The sequence below is a fragment of the Eulemur rufifrons genome, chromosome 19 (genome assembly GCF_041146395.1).
Source record: "Eulemur rufifrons isolate Redbay chromosome 19, OSU_ERuf_1, whole genome shotgun sequence".
NCBI classification, from domain to species: Eukaryota; Metazoa; Chordata; class Mammalia; order Primates; family Lemuridae; genus Eulemur; species Eulemur rufifrons.
In genome coordinates this window covers 82,340,468-82,358,891 of record NC_091001.1, presented here as the reverse complement: position 1 = coordinate 82,358,891, position 18,424 = coordinate 82,340,468, and the positions used below count along the sequence as shown (strand labels likewise).

The 18,424-nt window shown below is 36.6% G+C and overlaps 1 protein-coding gene across 1 annotated transcript in view; it reads left to right on the top strand.

Annotated features, from left to right (window-relative positions):
* The window catches only part of PLEKHH2 (pleckstrin homology, MyTH4 and FERM domain containing H2), an 86,173-nt gene that overhangs the window by 25,987 nt on the left and 41,762 nt on the right, over window positions 1–18,424 (top strand). The window contains exons 7-14 of the mRNA XM_069494792.1: window positions 677–1,638; window positions 4,767–4,842; window positions 6,168–6,262; window positions 6,862–7,006; window positions 9,244–9,380; window positions 9,478–9,588; window positions 9,746–9,832; window positions 11,203–11,361. Coding sequence (XP_069350893.1) covers window positions 677–1,638; window positions 4,767–4,842; window positions 6,168–6,262; window positions 6,862–7,006; window positions 9,244–9,380; window positions 9,478–9,588; window positions 9,746–9,832; window positions 11,203–11,361 — 1,772 coding nt within the window. The remainder of the gene's footprint in view (window positions 1–676; window positions 1,639–4,766; window positions 4,843–6,167; window positions 6,263–6,861; window positions 7,007–9,243; window positions 9,381–9,477; window positions 9,589–9,745; window positions 9,833–11,202; window positions 11,362–18,424) is intronic.

Genomic DNA, 18,424 nt, shown 5'->3' with positions numbered 1-18,424 from the left:
AATTCATTGTTTATGAAACCACTGGTTTATTCTATTATGTTATCAATAAAAATAAGCCATACCTAAAAACATTTTTAAAGAGTGTTATTATAAAAACATACTTTGTAGTTATGATTAAACCAAAAGTAGAACAAGGAAAGCTTTTCCCTGTTTGTTTTCTTCATGATTTTGCATATTTCATGTATTGACACTTGAGTGCAAAGTTTGTTTCTTAAACTAGAGCTTTGTATTTATAATGCTTAAATTTCCTTTATGATAATTTTGAAATTTAGTTGAAAGAAGGCTGTCATTTTCTTTGCTTCTAAAATAAAATGAATGGTGTTCGTTTTTTTGGTGGCTGTTTTCTTTCATAGTCAAATTGCCCTGTTTCACATTTTGTTTCTCTTATTTTCTCTCTATAGACTGTTTTCAGGTTTTTTCCCAGTGTGTTTCTTTGTAAAAAAAAAAAAAAAAATTTAGTCTTGAAACTATTATATTGAAGTGTTAGGACTCTGTGTTTTACATAAAGCTTATAGTTTTCAAACTTTTGTTTAAAAAGGACATAAAGCTAACAAAGAATAATGTAAATTACTTTTATTCATATGAAATTGCCAATTTCAGCAGTGTAGTTCCAGAAAGCTAAATGTCCAGAAAGATTATTATAGGCAACATGCTGATATGATCTATTCTTTTCTAGAAATGGAAATTCCAGAAAAATCTGTTGATAACCAAGTTCTAGAAAACAACAGAAGCCAGAGAACATCGCATCAAACTCCTTGTGGCTCAGAGCAGAATCGGAATACAAGAACAAGCTTTGAAACAGAGGGTGGCATATCCCAGAATTTGGGGGCTCCAGTGAGTGACTGGAGTTCTGATGAGGAAGATGAGAGCAAAGGAAGATCCAAGTCCAGGTGCACGTCCACCCTTTCCAGTCACACCTCGGAGGAAGGAGTCCAGTGCAGCAGGGTGGGGAGCGAAATGTATCTGACAGCATCTGATGACAGCAGTTCTATATTTGAAGAAGAGACTTTTGGCATAAAGAGAGCAGAACACAAGAAGCTATATTCTTGGCAACAGGAGGCACAATGGAAAGCTCAGAATAGTCTTCTTGGAAAGGGAAATTCTGAATCAAGTAAAAAGGAACAAGATAGTTCCTCAGATGAACTGAATAAAAAATTTCAGTCTCAGAGACTGGATTACTCATCTTCATCAAGTGAGGCCAACACCCCAAGCCCTATTTTGACCCCAGCTTTAACTCCAAAACATCCTAACTCACTCCCTGGAAAAGGAACACAATTAGTGCCTTCATCGAACCTACCACCCCCAAAGTTAAGGATTCCTAATGTTTTCAGTATAAGTGTAGCACTAGCCAAAAGGCACTTAAGCCAGCCACAGTTAAGTTCCGACAGGATGTTTGGTACAAACAGAAATGCTATAAGCATGATACGACCACTGAGACCTCAGGAAACAGATCTTGATCTAGTTGATGGTGACAATACAGAAATTCTAGAGAATATGGACACGAGTTGTGATGATGGATTATTTTCCTATGACTCCCTGGAATCTCCATGTTCAGATGAGCAGGAAATCTGTGACTCGGCAAAGAAGGCAGCATGTAGCAAACCTCCAACTCCTCCCCTGCACCGTTTTCCTTCTTGGGTAATTACATTGCTGTGTGCAACACAGACACAGTAGTTTTTCCTCAGCACTCATTTTCAGGTTTTACTTCTTTTCCTGATCCTTTTCAAATCCAGCTTTGTTCGGACATTTTCCAGTTTTCAGAATATAATTTCCTCTTCTCTTCCCCCACTGAGTTCTGAATCAGTTGAGAAATAAGACAACAATAACAGATGGGAGATTACAATATTACCTTATTTACTGATAAAACTGATTTTAGAGAATTGGTGGGCAAACAAGCTTTCTGGTACTGCACTTCAGAATTAGCTAGATTTATTCACCCAGTCCCAGGCAACACTGGACCACCACAGGCTTCCTCCAGTGCGGCCGTGCCCCTATAAAACTTAAAACCTCGAGAAACAAAACAGACGCTTGTTTCCTGCAGGTAGCTACTTCTCAAGAGAAAGGAGAGAGGAAGGTGCAGGCTCTATGTGCTAGTTTCTCCCTCTAAGCTTACCAATGACATTATGCCGCTCCTCCTCCTGGAGGGGAGAAAGTGGATGGGTGGAAAGAGATGAGGAGTGTTCATTTACTGGAGCTCCCTCCACATGGAAGGAAACATTGGTGTTGTAGGGAAGAACAGTTCCCCCCAACTGATACTTTTGAGTCATTTCTGAACCAAGACAATTAACTATTCTTGGTCATCAGTTTTTGAACATAGACATTTACTCTATTGGCTTTAAGAGAAATTTAATTTTCTTCATGAGCTCATATATCCATTGCTTTAACCAAAGCATCCTTCTACAGATCTAGAATAGGTTGAATCTTCTTCCCTTGAAACTTTGACCATTAATATGATAATTAACCTATCAATTGTGTGATTCTTCTTAAGAATATCCATATGGCTATATTAAAAAAAATTCTTTCTATATTTGAAACAAGGCAAAATGATCCGTTCTTATAGAGTTAAGTTTTTCTTCACATATTGCTATAATTTAATCTTTGCCTCCAGGTAAACATCTGGGTTGCAGAATTTTTTGGTTTTTGGAGTCATGTTCTTTTATTATTATTTTTTCATTTCATGACTGATGTAATTTTAAGCAAATTAGAGCAGCCGTGTTTTCCTAGTATAAATTCAGACCTTAAGATGTATCTGCTCTTATTTGCTTTCAAGAGGACATTTCATTTCAGTATCCACATGAAACTGTCTGTAGTTTATTACTAAATTCTGGATGACACAAAAAAAGTGGAAATTAATGGCATGTGAATCTCTGGAATTCCAATTATTTTATCCTTTAGTCAGTGAGAAGTCAAAATTTTGCCTCTTTTATTATACTGAGATTTTCAGAGATTTAAGTTAGGCTTTCAAGTTCATTTTATTTGGCAAACCATTGTACTACTTTTTTTGCCTTTCTCTCTTCTCCTCCTCTCATGAAACTATTCCTGAAAAAGCCTTTCAGCAGACTGGCCAAGTTTGAAGTTTTATTTCTGTGTTTGCTAGGTACTTTCAGGTTTCAAGGAAAAGAGATATGTTCTAGTTACCTCAATTAATATGAGTATTTTAAGGATTTTTTTTTTTTTTTTTTTGAGACAGAGTCTCTCTCTGTTGCCCAGGCTAGAGTGAGTGCCGTGGCGTCAGCCTAGCTCACAGCAACCTCAAACTCCTGAGCTCAAGGGATCCTCCTGTCTCAGCCTCCCGAGTAGCTGGGACTACAGGCATGCACCACCATGCCCGGCTAATTTTTTCTGTATATATTTTTAGCTGTCCATATAATTTCTTTCTGTTTTTAGTAGAGATGGGGTCTCGCTCTTGCTCAGGCTGGTCTCGAACTCCTGAGCTCAAACGATCCGCCCACCTCGGCCTCCCAGAGTGCTAGGATTACAGGCGTGAGCCACCGCGCCCGGCCTTAAGGATTTTTAAGAGTTTATTTTAAGGCATAATATGTCCTTATTGAACTGGAATATCATTCAAAATATAATGGTCACTGTAGTAGGACAACATGTGATGATTCAGCAGCACCTCTGATAGGCAGCTTCTTAGAAACAGATGACACCCATTGCCCCTACTCCAGTGGCTCAGCTTGTCCTCCCAGGCCTATGGTGATTCTCTTTCTTCTACTAACTACTCTCCCCGACTCTCTCATGGCTTCTAACTGCCTCACATCTGCTTACTTCCTTATTTTTATGTCTTTCTATTCTGCCCACTCTGCTGGTTTGTGTTTGTGTATCTATCTCCCAACCACACACTCAAAGAAACTGCATCTGATTCATTCAGTCAGCCACTCTTCAATCTAGTGTCCCTAATAGAGATCTCATGCCAGTTCCTTATCAGACTGCTGGCTAGCCTGAATAGAACAGCCTTAGTTGCCCACTATGTCCTGATCCAGTCAACTATGCCCAGGTTAGACCCACTACAAAATTCAAGACCTGGTGATCTATGCATTCAGAGCCACCTGGGTTCCCTTTCCTCATGGCGGTAGGGCTGAAAGCTTTTCCAGTATCTATTTCGGAGGTCTCTGTCAGAGAAAAAGAGAAAGCAAAGTAAGCTACTTTTGGAACAAGACAATATACATTCCATTGCAATTCTTACATGCATTTATTGTTTGACCTTAGCTATTTCTTCTACTTGATTGAAAAGTACATTGAAATAAGAAAGTGATAGCATTTAATGCTACTGTATGATTTCTGACTTCAGATTTTTCCTTATTTTTTTTAAACCATGTTCCGGATTGGTAGAATGTTAAAGGTGGTGTATATGTGTAGTCAATGATTGTGAATGGTTTCTGGCTTCATCCTACAGTCATTCAAGGTTTTGCTTTTTTTTTTTTTTTCCTTTAACCATAATCTATAATGGTAAGAATATTGAAGGTAGTGTTTACATGTAGTCAGTGATTGTGAATAAGCTTTCTCTTACTTTTTCCCTGTCTTCAAAAGAATTTAAAATGCCAACCAAAAATTTGGGAGCAAAGATAAACAATGGAATGACTAATGGATGGAAGAAATCTCTGCAGTATTATTCACAATGGCATGTTTTAGTTGGCACTGATACTGTTTTATGATAATGCTGTACTCTGGTGACTATTCAATGAAGAACAAATGAAAAACATGTGTATTGAAAGTAATTATTTCTTTGCTTTAAATATCCTGGTCAAATCTCTCTTTTACATTAGGAAAGCAGAATTTATGCTGTAGCCAAATCAGGCATTCGAATGTCTGAGGCCTTCAATGTGGAGAACGTGAATAAAAGTAAGTGCTTTTGCTTGCTACAACGTGGATGAACCTTGAGGACATTATGCTAAGTGATAGTATAATAGGAAAACATATAGTACAATCACAAAAAGACAAATACTCTATGATTCCACTTAAATGAGGTATCTAAAGTAGTCAAATTGATAGGAACAGAAAGTATAATAGAATGGTAGTTGCCAGGGGATGGGGAGAGATTTGCAAAATGGAAAAGTTCTAGAGGTCTCTCTTACAACTTTGTGAGTACACTTATCACTGCTGAACTGTACACTTAAAAATGGACAAGGTGGTAAATTTTATGTTATGTGTTATTTACCATAATAAAAAAATATTGTAAAAAGTCAGTGATTTTGTATTGCTGTTTCACTAGCCAAGAACTTCCTAAATGTCTAAAGTCATTGGAATATATAGCATTATGTAAACTTTCAAAAAATTATTTCTAAGGTTGCTGATTTATATTTTAAAATTGATATTCATTTTACTCAGTATAGAGACACAAATATCTTCAACTCTGAGGTATGATTTTACCTGAAAGAAACTAAAGCAGAGAAACTGTGGCATTTCAGGTGTTTAAAATTATAAAAAAATTGATCTCTGTGTTCTTTTGTCCCAGGGTTTAAAACACATTCCTTCCTTCCTTCCTTCCTTCCTTCCAAGAAACTCTTAAAGAAACAATGCATTCCCATTACAAAAAATAAAACCAAACAATAGAGAGCTGTATGGAATAGAAAGAGAAATTTTCCTGTGATTCTTTCTACCAGCCCCTCTCTGTCCCACCACTAATTCATATCTTAGAGGTAACCATTAATGTTCTGTTCCTTTTCAGCTATCTTCTGTTCTTACCATTCAGGAAATTATATTCTAATCTTTCAACATCAGATTCATCTGATAAAAGCTTAAGAATGATTATATTTTAATACCATGTCAGTAATAGGGCTACGAATAGTCAGAGATCATCTTCATACCGTACTACTCACTGAATCAGTCAGTAAGCAGTTTATTATACTTAGTTCTGTCCAGCCGGAGATAAGTGTGTATGGAGTTGCCAAAGAAATAAAAGCTGTGGTTCTTGCTCTCAAAGAGCCTACAGTCTAGCTGGGGCACTAGAACACATGAGGAAATAATAAACTATGTAAAAAAGTGTATAAATAAACCTGTAAATGCCATAATTTATAATGTAGACTATATAATTAGTAATTAGTAATCACATTTGTTCCTCCAATATCTCTTTAACTGGAAATTATATTAATTCATAAGAAATAGACCAATATGCTATTAATAGTTAGAAGGTTTTATTTTTAAAAAAATGTTGTTTTCTGTTTCAGATTCTGTTGCGATGCTTTCATATACCACATCGGGACTTTATACATCTCTGATATACAAGAATATGACAACACCAGTGTATACAACCTTAAAAGGGGTAACTCATTATTATTACTGTTAAGCATGTGGTTCTCTTCATGATGGATCAAGAAAACTGTTTATTCAAGCTCCAGATTCCATTCTTAACATTTTACACAGCTTCTCCTTTTATAGAGAGTTTTAGATGTTCATATTACTATGTTATAAAAAAGAAAAAATGGAAAGGTCTAGAGATGATATTTATTCTTATCAGTATTAGAGATCTGAGTCTACTTTTGTTGTGTTCCATGTGATTCCCCTGACTACCCATGGCTGTTAATTGTTTAAAGGAAACATATTATTAATGATGTAATGAAAACTGCTAGTTTAGAAAGATCTTTGTATCAGAGCTGGGGTACCCCTTCCTTGCTTGAAGTACCTAAATAAGGATCATCAGGTATCGACAACCTTATGTTTTCAGGAATCTTTTATAATTGATAAAAGCCTTGCTAATTAGAATTTGGGGTTTAACAACATGACTTTGACAACGGCAAAATATATTCTTGAATTCCTATTAAAAAATCATATTCTATGACTTCTTCCTGTAAAACATTCTGTATCTAAAGAGAGAGGTAATTTTAGAGATGGATACAGGGAGGCTGTTCTGCTTTTCTTTAGAAAGCAACCCAAATAAGTAACAGCCCTTTCCTGGATGACTCCTCCGGGTCAGAGGAAGAAGACAGCTCCAGATCCAGCTCCCGGACATCAGAGTCAGACACGCGCAGTAGGAGTGGGCCAGGCAGCCCTAGAGCCATGAAACGAGGTGAGGGAAAATCGAAGGCATGCAAGGCAACTTCACATTATTCAAAACATTTATTAGGAATTTTATCCCCATAAGAGGATTTTTTAAAAAAACATCAAAGAACTTGCTTTAAAACATAGTGAAAAGAGTGTTAGCCTAGGACTGAGACATTTATGTTCTAGTTCTAATTCTCTTCTTAATTCTCTGTAATTACAGACAAATTATATAGTCTTTTGTTTGTTTGTTTGTTTGTTTGTTTTTAGCCTTATCTTGTCCGTATGAGAGACATCACTTTACTGTTGGAATAAAGTGAGATAATTGGCCAAAATGAGGTTTCTCTTTTATAGTTATCATGTAGCATTTTGGATAATTTGTGAGACTTATTTCAGCTCAATTCGTCATACTGCTAAGTGGCAGAAAATGTACCGGAAAAGTTGTTGTTTAATCTAATAAAGTGGAAACCAACCAAAACTTCACTTTGGATGTGTCTATGATTTTTAGTGGACTTTGAAGAAATTTTGTGTATAAATAGAGGTTACAGAGAGATCTGATGCCACTAAATGACATCTGTATTTTATAAAAGCCTTTAATGCAACATGGCATCTCTGTTGGTTTCCAAACTGTGTTCCATGGAACCTCTGGGTACTTCCAAACCCCTCAGCTTCAACTGGAGCTGCTCAGCTTTTATTGGGTTAACATTTTGGGCTTCCACTGGTCTTCTTGCTCTCACTTTGTCCTCCCCATCCCCACCCCACTGCAGCCAGAATCAGGTGGTTATGGCATGCTTTCGCTCAAAAGACTACAATGGCTCCTCATGATGGCTATATTACATAATTCTTTTACATCTTTGACCTTACCTTCTCCTTTTTCCATCCTTACTCAGCTCTGGCCTTACCGGGCCTCCTGCTGTCCTTGAACATGCGAGGCATGCTTTTATTTCAGGACCTTTTGCACTGGTGTTTCCTCTACCTGGTGTTCTTTCTCCAGATGTCTATATAGATGACTTCCTCACCTCCTTCAGTACATTGCTCAAACAATGCTTTCTCAGTGAAATCCACCATGGCCACATGTTGAAATTGCAATCTTTTGTCCTTCTATGGCTGGCTCATTTTATTCCCTTTAAGGTGCACTATGTTTTATTTTTCCATAGCACTTACTGCCTATTTGTCATTGCTCTCCCTCCACTAGAATCTATGTTCTGTAAGGGCCAAAATTTTTGTTTTCTTGTTGCTTTATCCCTAGCTCTTCGGAGAGTGCCTGGCACGCTGGCCCTGGGAGCCTGAGATTTACCCTGTAATATTGCCCCTTCCTAACTATGTGACTTTGGACAAATTCTTTAATCTCTGGGCCTTAGTCTCCTTAGAGAATTAGGGCATTAGCTAGGACAATCTCTGAGGTCCCTTATAGGTCTAAATTTTTGTTATTCTATGAAAAATAAAGATATTATCGCAACTGTTACTAATACTTGTCTCAGTCAAGTAAAGAATAGTGTCATAAGAGTGACATTGTATTAATGTGTCCCTTAAATGTCAATAAACATTTTAAAAATAGCTGGATATTGTAATACATAATGATCTAAGTCCTTGGTTTCATTTAATATATTCTACATCACCAATTGTAGTGACCCTCCATATGTGGCTTGCAACTCACAAGTAATTTTCTATAAAGTCAAGTGAATTAGTATGAAAATGTTCCATTGAACTTTACTTTATAGCTGCTGGCAAATGAAATAGTCTGTTTATATCTTTAGATCTCATTGCTTCTCTTTTATGAAAGATTTTTTAAATCTGTAAAGTATTTAGTAGTTTATTAGAATTACATGAAAAGTACTACTGAAATTGTGTTTTTTAAAAATGTAAAATTACTTTAAAAGTGATTACAGATATTAAGTGGTGTAAATGTGATTGTGAAACTCTTGATAAATTAAGGTTTAACTTGTATTTTCCTACATGTCAATATGTACATACATGTATTTTTAATTCTTAACAAAATATGCATTAGTAGACTATTGTATATATTTTATATATGTAAAAATAGCTGTGGTTGTAATCATACCAAAATATTATTCATGTTCCTTTGACCTCCTTGGAGATTTACATGACAGTACCTACCCTTCATGGCCAAAAGAATGAGAATATATCTAGTCTAGGGAGGCTTATCATTTAGGAATAGTTGCATTCCATGGGAGAGCTCAGATCTGGTATTTAGACCACCGCAGTGTTAAATATTGACTCGATTTATTTCTTTGTTTCTTTTAGGTGTGTCTCTCTCCTCTGTGGCTTCTGAAAGCGATTATGCTATTCCTCCTGATGCTTACTCCACAGACACAGAGTATTCACAGCCAGAGCAGAAGCTCCCTAAAACTTGTTCATCTTCTAGTGATAACGGGAAAAATGTAAACACTGAATCAGATATTTAAAAATTAAGGAATCAGTTAGTTTGAGCCTCCAAAAAGAGACTTAAAAAATGTTTTTAAATCTTTTAAAAATTAGGAACCACTGGAAAAATCTGGCTATTTATTAAAAATGAGTGGTAAAGTCAAGACGTGGAAGCGGAGATGGTTTGTTCTGAAAGGTGGTGAATTGCTTTACTACAAATCTCCGGTGAGTGGAAAGTGCTTGCTATTTAGAAGTGAATTCCTCAAACTATAAATCAAACTTCTGATTGATTTTCTTCCCTGTAATATAATTAATAATACAAAGCATTATTATTACTATTAAAGTTAATCACTTTACATTTGGTTTTCTTCCTTTCATACAGAGTGATGTAATTAGAAAACCCCAGGGCCATATTGAACTTAGTACATCCTGCAGTATTTTAAGAGGAGATAACAAACAAACAGTTCAGGTACTTAATTTTTTTTTTTTTTTTTTTGTATCATGCAAAACTCAATTCTTAATTATCCAAGCTAATGGAAAGGACATTGGGTAATTCAATATTCCTTTATTCACTTTGGGATCAGTTTGATGCCTCAAAAGTATGTGAAACTCCCAGATTTTTTAGTTAATCTGTAATATTACCTGTAATGAATCTGTAATATAAACTGTGTTGGACAGCTCCCAGTACAATTCTTTATCTTTCTTCCTTTATATTCTTCTTTCCCCATATTTAAGCTCCCAGGTATTTTCAGCTCTCAAACTGTTAAGCTATTTTAGGGAAGGGTTATCTGATAAATGAATTCCCAATAAGATGTTAGTTGTATAATGTACTATTAAATTCAGAAGTGTTTGTATTTTATTGTAATACAGAATTGGAAAATGACAGTTTTTCTATGAACTTCAGATGCCATCACACCGAAGTGGGAAAGATATTGGTGAGCAGAGGGGCTGTCCTTCCAATTCACACCATAGAGGTCCTGCTGCCCATTTTACCCACACATAGGCCAGTTTTTCCCAAAACCTGTTACATTTAAAATGTGGGCTGCTGAGATAGTCTAGTATATGTAATTTAAATTCAGATACTTTATTTCTGAAATGCTTTCAATAACCATTATTTTCTTGCATTGCTTCTTTGGAGGGTGGAAGACAACATTTGCTAGAAAGGTACATTATCAATGTTTCCAGTGGATTATACCTAAAAACTCAAAAATTCAGAAAGGAGAATCAGGGAAAGCTTTGTCTTGGTGTATGGCAGTTAAGAATCATTTGTAAGCTTTTAAAATCTCTAGAAAATTAGCAGTGTGATTAATTTGAGACTGGAAAATTATGAGTTCATAATACCTGATCACATATTAGTTCCAAGAATTTCTCTTCTTATATGCAAAGTCTTCTCATTTTATTTATAGTCAATTTTTTTCATTTATATAAAAAACCCTTCTATTTAATTGCTAAAAAATGTGTTATTTTATTATAGTCTTCCATTATTATGGTACTCATATCAACAGCCAGGAAGCCTGTAGCACATTTAAGGGAGAAAAGGAAAATATGACAATTAAACAAGATATAAAACCATGACCCCAAAGTTTAATATTATGAATGTTTTAAAGTAAACTGAAGTTAAAAAATTATCTCAACAAAAATGTAATTATTTTAATTTCACAAAGTGGTTAAAATATTCTAAATTATATGGAGTCATTTATTTATTATAACACCTAGGACTCAAGGTTTAGCATGTTTGTTTCCATGTTAAGTAGTGATGTTTGAAGAATGGACAAGGAAATGCTAACAGTCCCAGATCTTTACAGTTTCCTCTCCTATGCCTTTGTCATCCCATTTTAGTTGACCACTGAAAAACACACGTACTATCTGACTGCAGATTCTCCCAATATATTGGAAGAGTGGATTAAAGTGTTACAGAATGTTCTTCGAGTACAAGCTGCCAACCCACTTTTCCTGCAGCCTGAGGGCAAACCAACTGTGAAGGGATTGCTCACTAAGGTAGGAACCTCAGGTGCATAGCAATGTCCCAGGTAACTATGCATATTAGCCCCCCTTATGAAAAGTGGGTGTCAGAGACAAGAACCATAAAGATAAAAATGTAAATGCTCTATCAAAAATTCTATAAGCAGATTGAGAAGAAGGATGAGAAATTTTCAAAAGGTATTTGAAACATCTGAAAACCAGTTAATATCCTTAATATTTAACAAGCTTTTTCTAATCAGTAAGTACAGGATGAATACCAGTGGGGGGAAATGGAACAAAGAACTCAATGGGAAAGAAGTAGAGATAGTAGAAATGAGAAAAAATACAAATGATCAGTAAGCATATGGAAAAACATTTTATGATCACTAATAATTTTTTTAAAGTATAAATTCAAATAATGGATGTGTTTTTAAAAATCTGGTGAAAGAGGCCGGGTGTGGTAGCTCACGCCTGTAATCCTAGCACCCTGGGAGGCCGAGGCAAGAGGATTGCTTGAGCTCAGGAGTTCTGAGACCAGCCTGAGCAAGACCAAACCCTGTCTCTATGATAAAAATAGAAAAATTAGCCTGGCCTCGGGGTGCATGCCTGTAGTCCCAGCTATTTGGGAGGCTAAGGTAGGAGGATTGCTTGAGCCCAGGAGTTTGAAGTTGCAGTGAGTTATGATAATGCCACTGCACTCTACCCAGGCCACAGAGCAAGACTGTCTCAAAAAATAAAAAAAAGGTTTTTTTTAAATGTGAAAGGAAGGACATTTTTAAAAATTTTGAAACCTAGTATTGCCACAGATTAGGAAATCTGCTAGTGAGAGTATTACTCTGAAAGGCAATTAGGCTATGTCTTGGCCAAAGTGTTAACTCAGTAAATATTTTTGAATGTACAAATGAATATCATATATTTTAAAAACATATATATGCATATCCTTTGATCTAGCAGTCTCAGTTCAAGAACTGTATCCTTAGGAAATGATCTTAATTTGCAAACAATTTAAGTATAAGGATTTCCATCACAGTATGTTTTTTTCCCTATTTTTAAAATGGGGTATAATTAACATACTCTGAATTGCACAAATCTTAAGTGTATAGTCTGATGAGTTTTAAAAATATTTACTTTCGCTCTATTCCCACATTCCCAGCTATAAGAACATTTTCATTACCTTGGGAATATTGCTTGTACAGCATGGTTTATAATAAAGAAAAATTAAGATCAAATAGGGTCAGGTATAGCTTAAATAACTGTTTATACATAATATAATGTTTCATTATGCAGCCTTTTAAATGTTGTAAAAGAATATTTAATACTATAGAAATATGTTACGATGTATTGTTTGGTGATAAGAACACTTTCAGTATTACATTATTATCCCATATTTGTTATACATATTCATAGAAAAATGTCTGAATGGGAAATACACCAAAGTATATTGGTTATCTTTATGTGATTTTATTTTATTTTTGCTTAATTCTGTTTTCTAACTTTTTTAGAACAAATAAGTATTGACCTATACTTAATATTATTCTAAAATATTAAAAAGTCCTGTTGGTCACTTTTAGAAAAATACAATAAGATATTTACATAGACATAATCAATCATCACTCATGTGCTCTGTTATGTAGGTGGTGAAAAATTTAGATGTAGAGGATCTATGCTACCTTATAATTTGTCCATAATAATAATGTGGGAATATAGTTGGGTGCTATTTAGTAATATTTACAGACTGACCAAGTATAGTAAAGGTAGGAAAGAATTCACCATTGTATTCAACAAAGAGATGTATACTATGTTCTTTCTAAAATATTACATTACTATGAAAGTATTTTTTCAGTTACTGATGGGTTAAAGAACTCCCTGCTATTGTGCAAATGTATTTTTTTCCCCAGTGAACAGAGTGCTACTTTAAATCACATTTTTTACAATAATTCATATTAGTGAGCTTTCCTCTGGTCTTGAGGACAATGTATATCAAACCCTGGGAGTATAATATGATCCCATGGCTAAGAGTTTATTACTTCTCCCACAATTAGGTGGGTTGGTTGGTTTGTTTGCTTTTTACTTTATCAGAATGATATTGTTGGTTTTTGCTCATATTACATTTCTGTGATTCTCTGCTTCCCATTTCACAATTGCATTTTAAATGAGGATGAGTTGATGTGATTCTAAGATGACTAAACCATGAGGGTTTGTAGATAGGATGTTTATTAAATTTCCTTCCTATCATTTGTGAAAACTTGTCCACCCCCATATTTTCATCCTCAGAGCCTTGTAAGAGAAAAACTTCTCTCAGTTATTCTGAGTTACTTGTTCCAAAGCTGCAATTTGAGATGTTGTAGAATAGCATTTGAAAACTTTGGAGGGGAGGAAGTTTTTTCAGGTTGTCACATTGTTATTATTAAGTACAGAATAATATAGTTAGATATTAAGAACTTGACTAATTTGATTCTGCATATTCACTCTTGCAATTTTTATTTTAATGCTTAGGAAGAGCATTTTCTGTATACAAATTCATTTCTTTAAAAAACCAAAAATTTTTTGTTCAGTTTACCACATGCAACACAATGTGCTGGAGGGTATTAAGATAGTTCACTGTCCCATTCCTCAGAGAGCCTCACAATCTACTGGGAAAGAGGGGGACATACGCTTATTTACATAAGTGTAAAGTGCCATTATTGAGATGTATCATAAGGTCACAGAGAAACAATTTAGGCTGTGGGATTAAGAACGACTTCTCAGAGAAGATTTCCCTGTGCTGAATCTTCAAGGAGGAGCAGGAGTTAGTTATACCAAATGGGAATGGTCAGGGAAGGTACCCCAGGCTAGGAGACAGCATGAATGAAGGCATAGAATCTTGAACAGTGCCACCTACGCTAGAAACAAGTTCTTTGGAGAAATAACTGGAGGCCCTGATTGTGAAGAGCTATTTTTGTTTTGTTAAAGACTTTAGGAGACGGTGGCAGGTAAGAGAGAGCTCAGGGAAGAGGAGCAGTTTTAGGAGGATTAAAAGGTTATTCTGGAATATGTCAATTTTTAGAGCTTGTGAGGACATCTTAGTTAAGAAATCCAGCAGGCTGCAGAGCCCCAGTCCACATCAGAGGAGAGGGCTGGGTTGGAGAGCAGGATTTGAGGAATTGTCAGCATATATGCGGCAGTTGAAACCATGAAAGTGAGAGAAATCACCCAGGAAAATGTGTAGGGTGGGAAGAGCAGGAGACTGTTAAGAGAACACTTAGAAATGTAAGGGCACAGAAAGGGACTGTATGCAGAGACCCTCAGAGTAATATCGTGGAGGCCAGGGAGTGGAACGTGTGACCAGGAGGGAACGATCTACAGTGTCAAGTGTGGCAGAGTGCTCAGGGAAGAAGGCACATTGCAGTTGGCTGAAGGGTGAGTGGGAGATGAGTAGGTGCAGCATTTGAGTTTGGAGGACTGTCCATACCTTCCAGCACATTAGAAAGAATCGAGCCGGAGGGAACATGGGGCTAGGACAGGCATTTGTTTTGAGGATGGGAAAGACATGTTCCTTGAGTTTACAAAGTTAGTGGGGAAAGCCAGGAGAGAGGAGAAGTGGGTGGTTAGGAACAAAGTCCAGAGAAGTGGATGGGCAGGCAGGGAAGGTTTGGACTGGAAGAAAGGTGAGAAAGCATATAGATGAATATTTAACTTTGTGGGACACTGAGTGATATCACATCTAATGGGCCTCAGTTTTTCTGGTGAACATTACTCAATAAGACAAGGTTATTTACTGAGAGTGGGGAAAAGGATTGAGAATAATCATTCAGGAAAGTAGGATGTATCCAAGGACAGAGAAGGATTGATAAGTGTTACTGAGGGCCCACCTAACTTTAATGATTTAAGTTCATATTGGTTATTTTTCTCTAACATCTTCAGATGCCCAGAAATAGAAGCAGAGAATTTACATTGCAGTGATGTGAGGATAGTAATATTTTCTAACATTTTATTATATAAATTTTGAAATATACAAAAAAGGCAGAAGAATTTTACGGTAACACCCATATTCCTACCACCTAGTTTCTACAATTAACATTTTACTAACTTTATCACATCTCTTATCAAAATGATGATTTGAAATCTATATTTTATTATGGACATTTCAAACTTACGTGAAAGTAGAGGGAATAATAAAATGACCCTCATATATTCATTATCAGTTTCAACAGTGATTAACTACAGCTAATACTATTTCATATACCGCCCCCCATAACCTTCTCTCTCTTCCCACATTCTCCACTGGATTATTTAAAAGCCAATGGAGATGAAATTTTTGTTGAGTGAATTTGTTAGAAGAATAGGAATAGGAATGTAACATAATCATGGGCGTTGGGGCAAGAGTTGTTTTGTGATCAAGCGTGGAATCTCAGGTTGGTGGAGAAGGATGAGGGGCCAGGAGGGAACTGATAAACTGGAATAAAATGGAAGATCGGGGACTTAAATTATAAACGAGGTCACAGAATAGGAGCAGGGTGAGTAAACAAGAAAGGAATCTGAGAAGAGGTTGTGATCAGACAGTAGAATGTAAATTGCAGAAGTGAAGCCGTTCCCAGTGAAGAAAAAAGAACTAGGGCCAAGAGGATGGATGGCAAAAATGAAGGCATAGCGAAGGTTATTGGAAATGGAGAGAGCAAGGATGTGGAGACAGTGTGACCAAGAGGTGAGGGCAAGTGTCAGGAGCCAGACTGCCTGGGCACAAGTCCTGGCTCTGCCACTTACCACTTGTGTGACCTTGAAGAAGTTACTTACAGACTCTGTGCCTTAGTGTCCTCTTCTGTAAAACGGGGATAACATAATAATAGTGTCAACCTCACAAGGTGTTGGGAGGGTTAAATGAATTATTTAAACATGTAATATGTGTTACAACTGTGCCTGGCACATCATAAACACATAAAAAATGCTAGCTATTATTATCACGAGAATTTCACCTAGATATTGGAGTCAGCAAGCTGGTGGCAGGATTTGTGGTGGAGACGGCCATAGGGATGAGAATATCGGGTGGAGAGAGGACCGTGGGAGCTTATGGCTTGTGTGATGACAAAGGCCAATTGGGATTATGATACACTGTTTGTGTTCAAAGTTTCAAACAGAACTAATATACAACGGCACCTTTGTTATGGATGCAAGGTAAAAAAATTTTCTTTAAATTAGTTCACTGAAGACTTGAGATTTGAGATTGCCATTAAATCTTTGTGAGGATTCTTTTAGTATAATTTGTTTTATTATTTTTTTTAGAATAAGAATTTTAGCAAATCCTAATAAGGCTTACATATAAAGATAGGCTATGCTTTGGAACACAGCTTTTACAGTGAATTGGCAAACTCGTTAGTTTGCAGTCCTCCAAAGGCACAAATTATTCTATTTTAAACATAAATCATTGCAAAAGTATACTGTCTATAGCCAGGTGCATTATACTCCAGTTTTGATGAGACTTTTTTCTGGCATTTGTTTAAACAAGAAAAAAAGCCTGCATAACACTATTTAAAACTTGCAGGATATTTGTCTGTAAATATATGTTTCTAAATTTAATTAAACTGAAACATGTTTTGCCAAGTGAAACATTTTTTGTTTTTCCTCAAGCAGCATTCTAAATCCATCAAACTGTTAGGTGGTGGAGTTGTTTGCTTAAACCATAGCTTTGAAAGCCCAAAGGCTAAGTTTGTGGATTTAAAAGAAAACATGTGTTTTACTTCTTATTCTTAGTGAAGAAGGAAGCATTTATTGAGTAACTACTATTTTTTTCCCCCCAAAGGATAGTGCAGGGAGAGAGTAACTACTATTATCCTTTATTTACATTTTCTCATTTGATCATCACAACAGCCCAGTGAGGGTTACAGTAATCCCTTGATACCAACTAAGAAACTGATAGGTTAGGTCAGTTACCTGAGGATGTCCATCTAGTATATGGTGGAACTGGAATTTAAGATGGTCTGGCTCCTGGTGCCTGTAATCCTAGCACTCTGGGAGGCCAAGGCAGGAGAATTTCTTAAGGCCAGGAGTTCGAGACCAGCCTGAGCAAGAGCAAGACCCCATCTCTACAAAAAGAAAAATAGCACCTGTGGTCCTAGCTACTCCGAAGGCTGAGGCAGGAGGATTGCTGGAGCCCAGGAGTTGGAGGTTGCAGTGAGCTGTGATGATGCCACTGCACTCTAGCCTGGGCAACAGAGCAAGACCCTGTCTCAAAAATAAATTAAAAAAAAATATTGGTCCATCAGACTTCAAAGTCCAGGCCTTCCCTACTAGAGTGACTTGCCCACTGTAAAATCTATGGCAATAATTTGTATTCTTCTCAAAAGGGTTTACAAGGTCCTGCAAGCTCTGCATTCCACCTGTCCCACTCCCCACACTTGCCCCGTAACTTCTCCTCTCGCTTGCTCAGCTTCAGACGCACCAGCCTCCCCGCTGTTCCTTAGACACATTGGGCCTGTCTCTCACCAAACACATCTGCTCTTCTCTCAGATGACTGAATGGCTCATCTACTTCCTTCAGGGCCTTACTCAATGACAATGAGGCCCTCCCGACCACCCGATTTTATATTGTAAAGCACTTCTCCTTTCCTGCTTCATTTTTCTCCTTAATTCTTATCACCATGGGCAAGCATGACAACAGAATTTGGGGCTTTGGTTGTTCTGGCCAGTGTCTTGGTTTACAGGTTGGCAGGTCTCTCCAGACTGAACGCACTCTAACTATTGCAGGAGAGGGTCTGGCCTCAATGTAGAACTTGGCAGGGCTAGATGGGCAGGGCCCTCTGCCAGAAAGTGGATTATGGGGCAAGCTCAACCAAGCATTCTAGATCGGGTGCAATAGGACTTATACTAAATCTTACCCACTGGTGGGAATGGAGTTCTTTGTGTTTTTCTAGGCTTAAGGATGTAACTGGGACTGTCTGGTAAAGATCTTCAATGCTTGTACCTGGGCAGGACTGGAGAATGGAGGGAATTCACAGCAAGGGTCTTCTTAAAGCCCATCAGATTATGATAAACCTACAATACACAAAAAATTGTTGGTAAAATGTCCTCCACAAAAATGTATATAAATATAAACTCTTTGTGCTCTTGTTGAGATATATAGCATA